General features: G+C 38.1%; 1 protein-coding gene across 5 annotated transcripts in view; it reads left to right on the top strand.

Annotated features, from left to right (window-relative positions):
* The window catches only part of USP33 (ubiquitin specific peptidase 33), a 33,953-nt gene extending 24,399 nt beyond the window's left edge, over positions 1-9,554 (top strand). For 4 of the 5 annotated variants that reach the window (XM_017824852.1, XM_017824853.1, XM_017824851.1 and 1 more), the window contains exons 18-24: positions 961-1,087; positions 2,437-2,606; positions 3,545-3,626; positions 4,620-4,728; positions 6,090-6,192; positions 6,913-6,981; positions 8,358-9,554. In XM_017824852.1, the coding sequence (XP_017680341.1) occupies positions 961-1,087; positions 2,437-2,606; positions 3,545-3,626; positions 4,620-4,728; positions 6,090-6,192; positions 6,913-6,981; positions 8,358-8,515 (818 nt within the window). In that variant the 3' untranslated portion in view covers positions 8,516-9,554. Of the gene's footprint in view, positions 1-960; positions 1,088-2,436; positions 2,607-3,544; positions 3,627-4,619; positions 4,741-6,089; positions 6,193-6,912; positions 6,982-8,357 lie in introns of those variants that run through there. The other variant, XM_017824855.1, reaches the window with a different exon arrangement.
* The last annotated feature ends 8,757 nt before the right edge of the window (positions 9,555-18,311 follow it).

The raw sequence follows: 18,311 nt of genomic DNA, 5'->3' as shown, positions 1-18,311 counted from the left end.
TTCCCTTTAAGGGTGGTTCCATATCCTGGAGGGTAAATAGATAATGTGCCTTACTTACACTTATATGCATTACTTTTTTGGAAAGGGTTTACAAACCATCACAGAGAGGTCAGTAATTTTTTAAAAAGGTGGATGATCGCTGCCATTTAACCCCAAAACAGGCAGGAACTGCTATATGTGAGTAGTGATACAAGTAGCTGAATAAACATATTTATTGCTGCATGTCAAGGTCATGTCTGCCGAGATGCTTTTAATATTTATAAGCTTTGGAAAATAGGAGAAAGCGATATTTTAAGCCAGTAACTTCATATATTATTGTAGAAGTTACCCCCTCATATTTCTCGAACTTGAGGTATCCATTGTTTGGATGAAGTTTTTTTCTTTTTTTTTTCTGGATGCCTTTTTAACTTTCATTTAGTGCTTGCTAAATGGTGCTTCACATAATCAGTTTAGCACATACTTGATTATTTACCTACTGGCAGCTAAAATATGTATTTAAAAATAATAATAATTTAAAATATATGATAAATAATCTTCAAAACACAGTTAATAATGGTGGTGATATCATGTAGCTGTTCCACATCTGTGCTACTTTATAATAGAAAGCACACAAAGATTTGCAAAGAGTTCATTGTGGGAATTGATTTGGTTAATTGTTCAGTCTTACTCTGAATATCATGGTTCAGGACTGCATTAGACAACAAGCTGCTTGAAGAGTTCAAGAACATGCTGAAAGCAGTGGTGTTCAAACTGATAGAAATACAGACAAAAAAGCTGATGTTGAGTTTGAAAGAAGTTGAAATCCAAGTTGTGTCTGCTAATGATTCTGTGTTTCTCCTATTTAAAACTTGACTTTTTTGGTTTGTTTTTTTTTTTAGGACTTACTTCCTTTTCATGTATTGCAGGGTAAGATGGGCAGCTCTAGACCCTTTTTAATAACTCTTGCTTCTACCACTCTAGGTGGACATTACATAGCTTACTGCCGCAACAATTTAAATAACCTGTGGTATGAATTTGATGACCAGAGTGTCACAGAAGTATCAGAATCCACAGTGCAAAATGCAGAAGCCTATGTTCTCTTCTACAGGTAAGAAACTTAAAGTATGATCATACCTCTCTGAGTCAGGTATGTAACTAACTTTTTAAGTGGAGGGGCAGCTTTCAGGAATCAGCTGCCCCACAAGAATTATTATGGAACAATTTGACCAACCAGAAAAGCCCATGCTGGAGAAAAACTTAATCCTTAGGATTAAGGGAATTTAAAAGGAAAATTAAACCTGCACAGAAAAAGCACAATGAGAGAAATGGAAAGAGAACTTCAAGCAACACTTAGAACTTGCCACCAGTTACCTTGTGTTCTGTTAGAGGAAGGGAATTCTGCTCAAGGGGAGGTTTTGCACATGGGAGGTTTTTAACTGTTAGAGCTCTGGATGGAATCATGCAAAGTCTTTATCAGATTGGGATGTGGAACAACAGAGGTTTTCCTGTGCTGTAATTTAATTTCAGGGAATTTATAAGCTAGTCTGTTCTTGAAAATTGAAAGGTGAGAAGTCACGTTCTTATCATCATCTTCAGTTTAAGGGATTTCACTGTCAAACTTTTAAGAGTTTTGTTAAATAAAGTTGATCTGACTTTGAACAGGTAATGTATTTTAAATGGTGTCATGGTTTTACTGTGGCCCAATTTTTAAAACTCACACAAAATTGCTAAAAGATGAGAGAGGTTTCACGACAGGCAAAAGAGACTTGACATGAGGATTAATATTAAAATTTATTGCTAACAGAATAGAAACTAAAGAGTAACAAAATACACAGTATTAAACACACCTTTTGATCACAGCATTTGTTTTTTCGTACTGTTTTAATCTTGTTTTGCTGTACTGTAAATAGCCTTGTCACTAGAGGCATATTTTTACCTGAAGCTTTTCTGTTAGTATTGGACTCAACTTTCACACCATAAATTAACTGAGGTGGCTCAGTTTTCATGTGATGCTGAGTCAAGTTTGAGTTCATAGCTTTGGAGGATGGAATGAAAGGTTCAGACCTGCTTTTGGAGAAGAGAGATTCTCTACAGTCTAAAACAGGAGAGCAGAGTTACTTCCACTTGTACAGCAGCAACAGTTTCAGTGAGAAAAGCAGGGGGACACAGGAAAAGTAGGGGAATTAGCTGATCTAATTCCTGTTTAACCTTAACCTCTGAAGGTAAGTGAGGAACATCTGCCCAAGGATTGCAGCTGGCAGAGCTTTATCTCAAAAGCAGCGTGGAGGAAATGGGCAGATGGGCACAGCCCTTCTCCTGTGCTCCTCTTTGTAAACTTCAGAGTATAGACATGGCCCAGGGAATTTACTTGAAGGCAGAGTTTTGCTTTCAAAACTAAATTACCTGCACTGTACACAAGGAGACGTATCTATTTAATGATTTGTGTTTCGGTGACAGGAAGAGCAGTGAAGAAGCCCAGAGGGAGAGACGGAGGATATCGAGTCTGCTGAACATGATGGAGCCGAGTCTGCTGCAGTTCTACGTTTCCAGGCAGTGGTTAAACAAATTCAAGACTTTTGCAGAGCCAGGACCAATTTCAAATAATGACTTTCTCTGTATGCATGGAGGTGAGACTGTCACTGAGAATCATTAAAAAACAATTTGTCAGCTTTAGCTATAAACAGGGTGTACACTTCTTTTAGTTAAAGGAATTTGGCTATAGTAAGTTCATATTATAACTTCTTAGGTAAATTATAACTTCTAAGTAAATTATTTGTCTTATGTTAGTAGCTGACTAATTGGAAATTATGCTGTGTGAAGTTATCCTATTTTTTTTCTTTTCTCTGCCTGTTTGATTCTGTTTTTAAACTTCCTTCATTCTTGAAGAGGATCAGCTTGGCTTATCTACTTGCCTCCTAAACGAGTGTATTCCCATTTTTAAAAATCCTGTTACTACATCTTCCTCCTCGATGCTTTCAGCTGTCAATTTAAATAATTTTCTCAGCTCTGTGCTAGAAGCAACAAGAAGGTTTGAAAGCTGTAGAATAAGAAATTGGTCTGATGCAGAGTATCCAGTGCATAGCAGTGTGAAAATTGAGTAGTAATGCTGTGTATTTGGTATAGGAGCATAAAAATTTTACTTTGTGCTAAATGTTAATGAAAATTAATTACACTAAGCAAAACACTTGAATTTTGAATAGACATTTTGCTGATGTGTTTACATGCATAAACAAAATATTGAATCACTAACATTTGAACTGTATACCTTAAGCTTTTTGAAATCAGTGTCTAAAATGCATGCTAGCTCTTTAACTTTTACCATGCATGTAGTTTGCTCCTGCTTTTTATGAACTTTTCAGCTTCATAAAAGACTAAAATTTAAGAGCGGTCTTTATAAATACAGTAATAGATTATACTGGGATAAAACTTGTGGTTTCTCTGAATTCATTGAAAGCCTCTATTCTTTATTTCTTTGGGGAGTTCTAACAGTCTCCTCACCCCCACTAAAAATCCACAGGTCTTTTTGATTGTTTGATTTTCTTGCTTGTTTTTGTCCCTTCTGCAGGTGTTCCTCCACACAAAGCCAACTTCATAGAGGACCTGGTTGTAATGCTACCTCAAAATATATGGGATAATCTGTATAGCAGGTAAGTTTGGAACCATAGTTGGAAAAAACCTCCAGTGCTGTGGTTTGAGAGCAAATAAATGTTCCAAGCAGCAACATCAGACCTCAGAATTAGTGGCTGAGGAAAGAAAAAACACTCCAGGCACAAAGCTGAGTGAAGGGCTTGCAAAGAGCCAATTTATTTAATTTTCTTGTGCAAAGCAGTGCTAAAAGGCTCCACAGAGTGGTGTGTTATTGGGGCAGCACTTCAATATTAAACCAATAAACACGTATGGTATGTACAAAATAACCAAAGTAGGTCAGCAAAAGTCCCCTTTGCAAGAGGTGTTTTGAAAGAGCTCTCTGTAGCAGCTTCCTGTTCTCTTCTTGGCTGGAGACAGCTTTTCTTTTCTGCTGGCTTTGAACCCATGGCCTCAGCTGCCAGTGCTGCTTCCAAATAACTTATATCTGAGTGTTCTGGAGAAATGCTCCACACTTTTTAATGTTGGTCAGCTTTAAGTGCTTGCTTATAAAGGGGGAATTCTTACAAGCTCCTTTTAGAGTGACAAAAAGCTGCAGAAGAGCTTTGCTGATGACCTAAAAGACTCTATGTTGACCTTGCATTAAATATTTCTAGCTGTTAATTTCCTGCTACCTAAACACTACATCTAGAGGGTCGATTTTTTAAATTTTGTATTGATATTTTAAAATTTTAAATAAAACTAATGCTATTTGCAGCTTATTCCCACTTTTCCTGTATATAGTGAATTTTTCTTCCATTATCCATTTTCTGTACACAGAAGTATTTGTTGTTTCTGAAGGAAAATGTTTTTGAACTTCTCATTGATCTCCCTTGTCTGTGAATATCTTTAAGAAGATGTCAAACTTAAGTCATGTGATAGAAAAGTCCCAGAGATTGTGGGGTGCTCCAGATCTTGAGACTAATCTGTTAGGTAGAAAAGAGGTATGACTTGTTATGGCTAAACATGGTATTTTTCACAGGATTAATGTTTTTTTTTTTTTACTTTTACTGCAGATATGGAGGAGGCCCAGCTGTTAACCATCTGTATGTTTGTCATACCTGCCAAATAGAGTCTGAAAGAATTGAAAAAAGGAGGAAAAATGAATTGGAAATGTTTATTCGGGTAAAAAAGTAAACACTTCTCCATTCTGCTCTTTGACATCACCCAACATTGATGACCTGACCCAGGGCATTACCAGAACTGCACAGGAAATTCCCATAACAAATGGGCTTTATTAAATATCTGTATACCTGTACACAATCCTTTCTTTCCTAATGGCAGCAGTAATGTTCTTGTGATATCCCAGATAACTGTCTATATGGAAATCCACTTTTAATGTGTTTCTTATATTGCTTTTTTACAGTGTGGAAACAGTGCAGCCACGTGAGCAGTTGTTCTTTATGCACTGCCAGTGGTCTGTTCTGTGCAATCTGATAAGGCTTAAGTGCAATAATACTGTGCCAACACAAATGTAATCATAACCTTTAGTTCTAATTTTAAAAAAGCCATTGGGCACATAAACCTAAGTAGTTCAGTGTGAAGTAAATATGGATCTGTAAAATTACTATCAAGGAACTACTGTATTTTCCATGAGTTAGATGATTATGTGCTTGAGTCTGAGTGGTAAAATAACCAGTGGTAGGGATTTATTCTTAAACCAAACGTGTGCTCTGAAGTTTTCAGTGAAAATAAATGCAGAGGTATTGGAGTCCCATTTCTGCTATCTGAATTCACGAGGGGAAGAAAAATTGAATTGAGTCTGTTCTTTCAGTTCTGTTTGTCCTTTAATCACACTTCAGAGATGGTGTCATAGCTTTCCCATGTTTTAACTGCTGTTTGAAATTTTTAATAATTCATTTTTCTTCCCCCTGGGTTACCACTGGTCAGTAATTATTATTAATCACATTGAGTCAACCTCATTTGCTTTAGCAGTCAGTATCTTTCCAGTATAAACAGGGAGTTTTGAGTGCACTGCTGTGCAAGTGTTGTTACTGGTTTGTACACAGAAAATTCTAATGTCCTCTCTAGAGATTGCTTTAGGGGATGATTGCAAAACTTGCTCCATCTGAAACCTTAAGAAGTTGTGTTGATGCTTTAGGTTCATGACTTCAAAGGGGAGGTGTAGCTGTATTACTACAGAGCTAAAAAGATCATGGGTTTAAAGGTTTAAGTGACTTTTTGCTTGTTTCTGAATAACACTGTAAAAAGATCTGTAAGTCATGGAAAGCCCCAATGCATTAGATCACCATTCCTTGCTTGGAATTGCTCTGTCACCTGCTCAAAACATTAGGGAAGAACAAACCTAGATGAAGATAGAGTTCATTACACAAAGAACCTTCCATAAAATCATGGAGAAACTCTTTCAAAACGCTATTTTATTTTAAAATGTTCTACAGCAGTGTAATGTTATGCTGTTAATAATTACAGAATTCAGTAGTTTAAAGAAAAAAAAAGACAGAAAACCGCATTTTTTTCCCTTTTAGCTTAATAGAGCATTCCAAGAAGAAGAATCTCCATCAACATTTTACTGCATCAGTATGCACTGGTTCAGAGAATGGGAAGCATTTGTGAAGGGTAAAGACAGTGGTAAGTTGTGCTCCATTCCAGAACACAGGTGATGTTTGGGGTTTTGCTGTCTTGGAGTTGTTCCTTGAAATAAGTTGTTCCTGCTTTGGTAGAAGGACAGACAGAGAAGGCAGTGAAAGCTCTGAAACATGTAAGACACAGGTTTTACAGGTTACAGATACACCCAGGAACCAAAGTACAGAGAAATAATTCACAGCAGGGGGATAATGGGGTAGTTGTGGAAAGAATGTTCATTGTTTGCTGCAGCAGGAAAATTGTACCTAAGTACGAGGGGGTGGATTTTGCTGTGCAAACTGACAGATAATTTCTGGAGGAAAGGTGACCTCATGTCACAGCCTAAACTCATAGATAGCTCAGTTACACTGTGATAATGTCACTTTAGCTCACTTTAGATGCCTTTAAAGTTTTAAAATGGAAACACTGATAAAATGCCCTACAGCCTTGTCTGAGTCTGCTTTAGGACAACTTTGCTAGGGGTAAGAATTAGGAATAATTTGTGGTTTATGTTGCTTGAAGACTTACTGCAATCATGAATGCTTTGAAAAACTTGCTCCTAATTAAAAATCTGATTAGTTTTTAACAACTTAGAACGTACTGTTAAGCAGTACAAGAACAAGCAGTAAACAAATGAGCTGTTTCTCCTTCCATTTGGAAACAGAACCTCCAACCTGCTGTTTGTTTTCAGCTCTCCCAATTTTAATATTTTTTCTGTCGCACTAGATCCTCCAGGTCCCATTGATAATGCTAAGATTGCAGTGACAAAATGTGGGAATGCTGTGCTAAAACAAGGTAGGTGTCCAACATTGCTGCAGCTTTGGGCTCCTTGTGTATTTGCTGAAATTTGGAAATGTATTTTTTTTATTATTGCTGTAAAATGGCAATTTCTAGTGAATCTGTGCTGTGCCCATTTCGTGGGGACCAGCTTATTCTTGAAATAAAGAATTAGTACCTCTAACAGACTAATCCAAGTGCTGATGAGAGAGTGTAGGAGTGTGCTTTGGCTTTGGACCACGTGGCTTGATCGGGGTTTTCTCAACACTTCTTGCAGATGAAGCTTTGCAAGGTTGAGTTAGTGCAGGTAAACAAATGTGCAGCTCTTTGTACCTGTCCTCTTTGGGAACTTCTAATGGGCAAAGTACAGTAGTAGGCACCACTGGAGCAGGTGGTGAGGACAGAGAATACAGGAGGTAGGGGGAAAAGTCCCTGGTAGGGGGAAAAGTCCCCTTGTTATGGCTTCTCTCTTCTCTCTCTTTGTCTCTCTTTCTTTCTCTCTTCCTCTCCCTCTCCTCCCTCTCCTCCCTCTCCTCTCCTTCTTCTCTCTCTTTCTCTCTTTCTCTCCCTCCTTCCCTTTACCACGAGGATGCTGAAGTTTTTGCTTAAAGAAGAGGTTGTTCCATCTGGTGGAAGAGCACTTTGACCTCTGCCTGGGTTAGTGTGAGGAAATCACTCCCACTGGGTCAGACAGGATCACTGTGTTAACACCTGGAGGGGAGATGAGCTGCTGCTCTCTTGTCCTTTGCCACTGTGAAAAGCTGCAGAAAACCAGAAATGCTTGTTGGATGCTGACTTGAGACAGGAGATGGACCTCTAGGATTCCTCAGAGGAATGGAATCATAAACAAAGACTCTTAAACAGTGAATAAGAAGAAATTGGACTGACCCATCACACAAGGAGCATTCCTGGGGCTGTTACTGTCCTGATAATAATGCTTTCTCTCTGGGGTTTGGAGAATTTCACTGTGGTTCTCCTACTTTTATTCTTTACTATCAATATTAATTTCCCTGATGAAACAAGAATCTTGAGTCCTTGAACTGTGCTGTGTAATTGATGGGACTGCATATCCTTATGATAAGAATTGTTGTTTCCTGAGGACCAAGAGCTACCAGTTGTCAGCTTCACTGATAGGAATTAGAAAAGATGTTTGTTATAGAACTTGTGTTTTGTGCAAGAATGTATAATTTAGAGCAGGTAGTTGTAAGAATCAAGAATGATAAAATTAACACAAAATAGATAATTGGGTTTGGCTCTTGGTGCAAGATAAAGCACAAATGCAGCTTACAGTTTTAAATTTGAACCCATATTCTTTTTTTGGTTTTGTATCTGTTATGGACTTAAATCATGAAAGAATTATTCTAAATAGTAATTAAATTTTAAAAATTTTTCAGGTGCAGACTCTGGACAAATATCTGAAGAAACATGGAATTTTCTTCAGTCAATCTATGGTGGAGGTCCAGAGATTATCCTCAGACCACCTGTTCCTCCAGTTGAACCTGATATATTGCAAACAGAGGAGAAGATTGAATTAGAAACTCATGGTCTGTAGCTATTGACAGAAAGATGAACTTGTAAGGAATCCAGCTTCCTTACAAAATGCCCAAAATGCATTCCTAAAAGTTTTATTCTCTTATGTCTGTTGGAGGCACAGCTCCCTGGGCATTACATTAACTACAGAATAGTAAGTTGAAATATGTATTGCAACTTGTTTAAATAGCAGCTGTTTCTCTGTTTTGGAAGGCATGTGGTTTGTACATTTTGGAACGTTTGCTCAATGGAAAAAAAATGTAATTTCTGAATTTATAAATAATCCTGTTACATCCTTAGACTTGAAAAACAGGGACAAACTTTAGAGATGTTCAGTAACCCTTCTGATTCCTGATTGGGCTTCTGATCTCTACAAACTTTTGCCTGTCTTAATTGTACAGTCTTGACAAACCTAGGTATATGAGGAGTATATTTTGAATGGACTGTAATCGGTGATAAAGAAAAAGGATTTTCATTTCCTAAACGCTCAGGAAAAAAAATTGTCACTTATTTTGCACTGTAAGTGTATGAAATGGGTAGTACATAACATCCAAATACTTACTGTATTTGAATGGATCAAACATTAGTGTAGACTGAATAATGTTTTAGTCAGCAAATGTCATAACTTATTACCTACTAAATTTTACATCTTATTATAGTCTTCTGTAACTCTATAAACCTGGCTAGTGTCTTTAATAGTATATGTGGCAAAAAAGATTTAGTCTTCTCTAGGGTAACATTTGAGAGCATGAAGTGTGAAATGTAAAATTATTATGGACATGAGTGATATAAATTCCAGAAAATTAAGTTGTCTGGTCTCTTGAATTACATTCATAAGCATTTGGATTTGAAGGATTTTATTGTGTTGTTAAAAATTTTCATTGGCATGATGACCTTTAATGTCAGAAGCTGGATAAAATGTATATATTGCAAAACGTTATTGAATTCATTATATTGGAATGCAGAATGGCACTTGCTCGTGGTTTTGCCTGATACTGTTACCAAATAAGCAGCATTATTCAAGACTGGATCAATAAAAAAAAAAAATGAACTGTGGAATAGGTGGGGGGAGCTTTTCTAAATGTTTTTCATTTGTTATATAAATATAAAGACTTCTGAAGCGATGCTGTGGTGCTGCTCTCACACCCATCCAACTGCATTTCTTGACCCCTTCATGTTTAGCCAACAATGTTGTCATTTCTGCCTCCAAAGGAGGAAAATGCTGCCATAACATTCTTCTGTATAATTTTATAGCCAGCATAAAATCACAGTGGTTTGGAACTTTGTAAAACACCTAAAGCTGTGCTGGTTAAAACCCCCACCTGTAGCAGCCCTGGAGGAAGTGTCCTCTGCCCTGAAGTGTTTGTTGATGTGCTGTGTAGGAGTGTCAGTCAGTTCTGTCTGAATGGAAATCTCAGTGTCTTCCTGAGCCCACCTGACAAGAACCAGAGCTAAAAACAGAGGGGTGCAAGTAAGATTTAGGAACAGTCAGTAACTTTCTGATCTTGCCCTCTGGAAGCTGTTCTAACCTCCCACCTCCGTTTTTTTCTCATAATAGGATGACTGAACTAAACTAGGATTTATACTAGAAAAACTTTAACTGAAGTTTTCTTTGATTTAAGATTCTCTAAAGCTAAGTAACAACAGAAGAATTTTTCCTGCGTGTTGTTCTTAATTGGAAACTTGGGAGGTGTTTTCTTGGTTAAAGCACTGTCTGGTGATCAAGTTTATGAATTTATTCAGTGTTTTCATTAATGGTCTGGGTGGTGGAACAGACTGGCCCTGTAAAATGTGCAAGAGAAAACCGGATTGAGTGTTCAGGGCATCAGCTTGTCAGGGAATGAAGCAGTTCTGTGCCAGTGGGTATTAAAGCAGATCACACTAAGAGTTAAAACACAGTGATACCAAAACAAAACCTGTTCTGGGTAATAGTAACAAAAGCATCAGATGTGAGGCACAGGAGGTAATTATTCTGCTCTACTTGGTGCTGTGCTTGTTGAGGTCTCATCTGTACTCTTCCCCTTTGAATGCTATACCATGATAAATACAGGTTGAGGAGAGGTTACTTTAGGGAAAAACAACGAGACTGGGTGTTGAAAAAGGAATTGTTTCCTCACTTAAAAGATTGCTGAAGATGCCAGACTTCCAATGGGTGATAATCACTGGATAACAGTGGACAGTTTTTCTGGGATGAGCAGGGATATTTGCCTCAGGTTTAGCAGTGGTGACTGTTAGAAACCTAGAAATATTCTGGCACTTTTGTCAGTCTTTGCCACTGCCTGTCTGGGAATCCAGAGTCAAACATCATCTTAAACTGGGATGTTCCAGATCAGTAACAGGACACTTGAGGCCAGCAGAGTTTGTGAAATGCTTCTGTCCCCGTGCAAAAAGGTATCTTCACCCTGCCATGAAAAAAAGCCCTGAGTTTGCAGAGAAGATGTGTTTGTGTTTGAGACAGTTCCAAAGGGGCGACTGTCTCGCTTTTAGCTCCTTGAGAGCTCTAGAAGGGATTTTATGTCACAGAAATAGAAGTAGCCTTTTAAAGGAAGGCAGTGTGGGAGAACTCCAGATGGTTGGTTCGTGTGTGCTGGAGGGAAGGCAGTAATTCAGGGAATAGGTAAAGGAGGTGTCTTTGCTGTGAAAAGCTGTTGTGGCTCGCAGCAAAGAAAGAATGCATCTCAGGAAGGGGCTGTGGAAATTATTTTTTTCCATAAGCCTTTCAGCAGACTATTTGGATTCTTTGTTCATTTGTTTCCAGTTGAGGAAACACAGCAATGTGTTTGGGTGCCAGGGGAAACTGTCATTTCAAGAAGGGAAAAATCCAGCAGAGTCCTTGTTGTAGGTCTGGAAATCCAGATATGAGCTGTTAAAAGCCTGCTGTTCAGCCTGGTAACTTTAATCCTCTCTCCTGGGGAAAACTGCATGGGAGGTATCAGGGACTTAGCAGCTCCAAGCTTGATTTCTCTAAATTTCTGATTTTTTTTTTTTGCAAGTAATACAGCTAATTGTTCATCTGAACACCCAGCACTGGGGAGAGTGCTTCAGATACTGTGTGATGGAGCTAAACAGGGTCACTGGAGGGAAAAGGAAAAGCAGAACAACTCCTGAATTACTCAATAGTAAAATAAGACAGTTTTTATAATGTTTCAGAGGTGAGAGCTAAGTAGTCTGTCTGCTTAGTAAAACAAATAAAACCGACCTGCTTGGTAGCTGTAAAATTATCTCATGTTACACTTTTACTGACTCAAAGGCCAAGGCTCTTCCTTTCCTGTCACTAGAACATTAGGAAATGCAGGAAGTTCTGAAGACAAATCTGTGATGCAGATTCATCCTTTGGGGAGTCCAGAAAGCTGTTTCTGCGAGTATCACCTAAATTAGCCCTGTGTGTAGGGATGCATATATATATATTTATATATATATATATATAAATAAGCAAATAATCTACTTCTCCAGTCTCTTAATTGAACTGTGGCTGGAGGCACTACAGTAGTGGTTTTTGGTTTTATGTTGGAATAGTGACCCTGAGTAGCTACATTTTATAAAGGTTGTTTGTTTTTATTTAAATAGATAAATGACACTCAAATGACTGAGTGGGTCACCCCTCTGTAGTGGGTGTCACCTTCCTGTCAGTAATGGCCTGAAAGGTTCCTTGGTAAGTTAGAGACCTCATACACTGTGCAAAAAGCTGTATCAAGATATGAAAAAGAGCAAAAAAACTATTCTTATTAATTCATATTAGACAAAGAACCATTTTGATTACTCTGCATATTTTATTTTAATACTATTGTTACTGTCATCTGTTGAGCTGCCTGAATGCAGCAAAAACATGTTTTAAGGTATTCTCTAATACATATTTGACAAAAACTGCTGTAGGGTAGGAGACACTCCAAGCCTGCCAGATGTGAGTGCAGGGGGGAACAGCCACACACAGTTGCTGTTTGAATTCTGCTGCTCTCTCTGGATCCTGTGCCATGACTTGCAAACCTACTGGATGCAGCTGGGTCAGTGGAAGCTGATTTATTTAGGGTTTTTTTACTCATAATGCATTATTTGGATCAAGAAGTTTTCATTTGTGGAGCAAAAGTTCAGTAGGCCTGAATTTTTCCTTGTGAAGTCTGGTGTAATTTGATGTGCTATGCTAATGCATTATTTAAGAATCCTCCTTCTCAGATTCAGAACTTACATAGTGGTTGGCTTTTTCCAGCACAATATATCCTAAAAGGATATATTTAGTCCTAAAAGGATATATTTAGTCCTAAAAGGACTAAAGTCAACGTTTCCTTCGAATTAGTGTTATAGGTATTTATTTATAATCATAGTGCTAATATTTGATTTTTTTTTTTTATTGATAGATTATCCTGTTATTCATAACACAAATTTATTTGGAAAAGCAAACCTGAGATTTGGAAAATTTACAGGAAAACTTACAGATCATCTGATTAAAGGGGCAAGTGCTTTCTTCATGTATGCCATACAACTATTTTATACTGAACTAAGAAAATTCTGTTGTGTTTATTCCTTTTGAATTCCCTATATACATCTGGCTTAGTGCAGCCTAAGCAGTTTTCTCACTGAAAACCTTTCAGCTCTTCATTTTGCCCAGGAAATGAGTAAAACAACTAGGCTTTTTTCATTCTTCCAAACAGATGGCTTTTCTGGCTTCCCTCTATACTTAAGCCATCCAGAGCTGACAATTAATAGCAGGAAGCAAAATAAGACTTTCTGGGTTTCTGAAGTGTCACAAAGAAAGACAAATCACTTTTCAGTAACATTTCACAGAAATTAATGTGGTTGCAAACAAACTTGCTTTATATTAGCCTTCGAAATCTTAGCAGGTTAGAAAATAGCCTTTTTGCAGTAAAAAAATTTAAAAGTGCTGTTCTCACAGTGGAAAGTGTAACTTGTTTTTGTGATGATTATATATATATATGTATATCTGTTTAAAATGTGACTTAAGTGTAGAATGGCTTCAGGCTAGCTTTAAGCCACTCAACAAAGTGACGAGGCTGTTTCCCCATAAAAAAACCAGTGTGAATGTTGCCACATGACAAGATAAAATACTTGTTTATAATACATTTAATATTACAAATGATAGCTTACAACGTCAGAGCCGTGGTTTTCATAGAAAGCTGGTATTGTTTACTCTCCCACAAAACTTTTCTGTCCTCTAAATGTGTGTCAGCAAGAAAAAGAAGGTCCATTTGTGAGCAGCACATCACTCCTGTGTCCAGTAGGTTTTTTGGGTTGGTAGTGATACAGGTGACACTCAACTTGCTCATTTAAATACCATCATGAAATGAACTGTCAGTAAAAAATTGAAGTGGTCATGGTAGGAATACACTGGTTATTTATGCAGTTTTTAAAGCCTTTATGCAATGCCAGTGAATCTTAAATCGCTTATTTTTCCTATTACTCATTTCTTCAGCAGCAGGGGAGGTAAAAAAATAAAGCAGTGACCATCTACAAAGTATTTTCATAGCATAAATCAACCTGAGAAGGTTTCATTTCGAGATATGTTCCTCCTTTCTCACTTGGAGCTCACAAAGAATGTATTATACGTTAAGTGCTTTAGTTAGATACATTTTGGGAGTAACTTACCTCAGGAGAAAGTAAATCTAAAAGTACTTCGTTGAGAAGAATAAAGAGAGCAGAGGAGAGGAGGCATTTGATTCATACGAGTAAGAAAAAACTGAAATTGTCAGCTGTCAAAAATGAAAAATAGCAATTTTTGTCTCATATCTCACAGGACACTGCCAAGAGCTTTTCATTTTCATTGTTCATGCGTAGCTTTGCCCAGAAATGAATATTTTTCTGGATGACTAATTTTGTTCTGTCCAGTGTGCTTTTTTTAATGTACATGCTAAAACAAGATGTCCTGGTTACCATGGGGATACATTGCTTTTTTTCCCCCCCCCCACCACTTCCCCTGGGTGTCTGTTAAAATGCCAAACCCAAATGATCAGAGATGCAGCCCTTGCTCACACGCTGTGAATGCATTTTTGTTCCCACCAATACACACACTTTTCTCTTTGAGACCAAAAGATTACTTTGAGATTTTTCAGTTGTATCAAAGGAAAAACACTCACACGCACCAAAATGCTAATCAACTGGCAACTCTTAATTCAGTCAGTATTTTCAATTAAATCTTTAGGCCAGTACTGAGGTTTACACTTTAACTGTAGAAGCAAGAAATAAGACATTTATTGGTGCCCTTGGCCTGTGAAAGGCTGTTCTAACTCCTCACCTCTGGTTTTTTTATAGCTGTGAACTCTTCTTTGAGTGAGCTGTCTTCTGAATAATTTTTAGCAAGGGAAGTGTACTCTCTCTTACTTCATTTGTTTGGAGGGTAATTAATTTGCTTTCCAACCAAGCAGTGTAGTGGAGATAATCTGTCTCTTAAACTGGGTCAGGAGTAATCTGAACTCGTTGTGTGACCTTGGCTTTGCACACTCGAGTGCAGAGCCTGCTCTGCCTGGGCTCTGTCTGGAGATGTTGAAAAAGAGACAGATCGTGGAGGCACTTTGTGGCCTTCTGCTCTGCAAACCTTCTCCAGAACACGGGAAGTTCCCTGGTCACACTTTTAACCTAAATGTGAGAAGTGCCTCCCTTCCACTCTGGATCTGAGCCCTGAACAGGGATCTCCCCTTCTCAGACTGTCAGCAGTGCTGGGACCCACTCCTGTATGATGGCAACTGGTCTGAAATTTTATTTAAATCTTTCACATCCTGTATGGGAGGGCCCTAATCACAAGCTAGGCTTGTCTCAAAACAACCTTTCTGATAGGAGTGAATGTGCCTAAAGGCAAGGCAGAAATATGCCAGATATTTATTTATTTATTTATTTTATTTAAACACCTACATCTTACTTGAAAAGTGCTAATTTATGTTCTTCTGGTTTATACTGAACATACTACATACTGTTCAGTTTGGAGTAACAATGGAGCCCTTTATTGTGCTGTAGAAGCTGAAGGAATATGCGAGGCAGTCAAAACAGTAACAGGGATATTCCGTGACCTGACACGTCTTTATGTAGGTTATACATAATTCAAAGTATTAGTGCAGAACACTAATACCTGAGAGTGCTCCAATCAGGTAACAAAGGGATGCTTCTAAAGGAGAAAGGAAAGATGAAAGTGAGTGTTTGGAAAGGAGTTCATAACATCTGTCAGGGGTAAAACTCCTTGAGTAAGATAGCTCAGTGCTGATGTGAACACTGCAGTCAGGCAGCTGAAGAAACACCGTGCCCATGGAGTTCCAGCTCCCATTCTAATCCCATTTAGTCAAAAGTCCTGTTTCACATTGTGAAATGTTCCAGAGACTTCCAGGTTCTTGCTGTTTTCTTGAAGCTGGAGTCAAGTGTTATGCACTGGAATAATGACGTGCTCAAAGTAGCAGCAGTAAAGCAAATAAAAATACGGTTTGTTGAAATATCTTATATAGCAGTGTTTCAGGTTTGAAATATAAAACCTCACTCTGGAGTAAACTAAGAAGGAGAATATATTCTGAAAAGCAAAAGTGTGCTGCTTTTATGTTTAATAAATTCCAATCTGGATTTTTTTTTCAATAATGTACTACAATCTAGCTGGCATTTCATGTCTACCTGGCTTTCAAGCCTCTACTGAAATTAGAAAAAGCCATTTAAATGGGAATGCCTCATATGAGGAGTGGTTATACATGGTACTGATTATAGTATAATTAATTTAATTATTAAAAATAAGTATCAGATTACTTCACTGCAACCTCTTGGACCAATTTGGATTAGATTGCTGCTGTTTTAAATATACAGGCATAAAATGCAAATAAACTAATAACTTCTGAAATTCGTTTAGCTTTTGTGATCGGCAACTTGCTTTTTCAACATGGAATATCACATATTCCAGTAACCAAAATCAACTCTCAGTGATCTGGGTGGGTTGTCAGACTCCTGAATTGTCCAATGTACTTATCCTTTCTCAGTGACTGGAGATTCATTCTCTTTAACAAAGAGCTAAAACTTGTTTCCCCCTACCTTGTTCCCACCCAGAAAAAACGAAAAAAAAATCATAAAAACCAGGCATTCTAAATTTGTGGCTGGAGTGGATTTATTTTTAGTGGATATTAGACCAGATGACCAAATACAATTATGTGCAATTTGCCACAATTGCATTTTTTCAATTATGTGTTTAGTAATATTTTATTATTATTTTGACATGCTGACTTCCATACTGCTGTAGTCTTTGTCCAAGTAGTATTTCATGCAGTAAAAATAATATTAAATGCATGCAGTTTGTTACCATGGCACTGAATTGGTGATACTGTAAATTTTAATAAAAGTTATGGCAAAAAGCCTGTAGTCTCTGATGTAAACTAGGTACTGAAACCACACCTGAGTGAGTCAGTAGAGTGTGTCTTCAGGCAGAATTGTTTTCATTTCGTTAAAGGTTAGACACAAACCAAAATTATTTATCTAAGCGTTTTGCTTCAGGTAAAACAGAGAACACTTTGTTGATTATAATCTTAAGGGCAATCCAGCCTTTCTCATATTTGTTCTGTATATATGGTAGCATGAATGGGAAAAAAAACCTCAGAGTGTAGGGCTGTGCAGGGAATACAGCAGGCAGAAGTGAGAGCAAAACAGAGGAGCTATAACAAAACATGAAGTGATTCTGTGGAAGGATGCATAGCATATCTAAGCAGAAAATGGTTTTAACTCTGTTAATTTTTTATTTTTTTTGTTTCTGGCTCAACGAAACCTTTCCTTTTGTAACTTTATTTTCTGTAACTATCTACAAGAATGCAAATGCTTTTTTTTTTTCCTTTCAAAAATACGTAAATACAAGATCCAATGTGCCAACTTAAAAAAAAATTTAAAATTACTGAGATGGTAAAATAATTAGAGAGAGACTTCTGAATGTTGTGCTGAGCCAACTCCCATCCAGTCCAGGATGGTGTGTTGGGTTTGGGCCATGCTATGGATGTTGACCTGACAGACCCTGAGCTGGCTTTAGGAAAATTCTCCCTGTGCAGCCCCCGGAGTGATTCCACACGACCAGCCAGGCCAGTCCAGCTTCCCTTGAGCCAGACCAGATAAGCCTCTGGGGCTGAATTCAGCTCTAATCTGCCCTGTCCTGTGTGCCCTGTTTAAGAACCAGGGTAGCTCCAGAGCTGTGGCCAAGGACAGGAGCAGGAACAGCTTGTTAGTGCTGCTCCTGGGGCATGGGGTAAAGAGAGCAGAGCTGCCACACAACTGACCCACGAGCTGAGGTTTCAGTGGTGTGGAGGGATATAAAATAGCATCTTAGCTCCTGATTTTGTGGAAAGAACCGACTTGGGAGGGGGCTGATCTACTATTTTTCACCTCGTCTCATTATAACTTGCCTAAAAGCTGTCACTAACACCATTATCCCTTGATCAGAATAGGAGGTGGTTCTGTTGTGGTTCTGTTTTTGTGGTTGGTATTTCTTTTTCCCACTACCAGCATTGATGAGGCCAGAGGATTCCTTATTGCCCTATAAATGAGGAATACTCAAGGCTGCCCATAATAAACACAACTACCAGTTACTGGTTCAAGGCAGATGCTGTAGCACAGAGGAAGCTGCGGCCACGAGAATCAGGAGTATGAATATATAGTTTGGGAAGGGTGTATGAGGAGCAAAGGAGATGAACTGGAAGTGAAAATGTGTTGGAGAAGGCAATATGGTGCTGCTAGGCAGGAGCATGTTCCTTTACCCTTAGGAATGATTTAATCCTGCTGTAGGATACTTCGGGGAAGGATTGCACGAGTGGGGACATCAGAATGGACGTAGAGCCTCAGCCAGCTTCCAAGCAAGCAGCTTTCTC

This window comes from Lepidothrix coronata, unplaced genomic scaffold (genome assembly GCF_001604755.1).
Source record: "Lepidothrix coronata isolate B3197 unplaced genomic scaffold, Lepidothrix_coronata-1.0 Scaffold114, whole genome shotgun sequence".
Lineage (NCBI taxonomy): Eukaryota > Metazoa > Chordata > Aves > Passeriformes > Pipridae > Lepidothrix > Lepidothrix coronata.
This window is presented reverse-complemented; position numbering and strand designations above follow the sequence as displayed.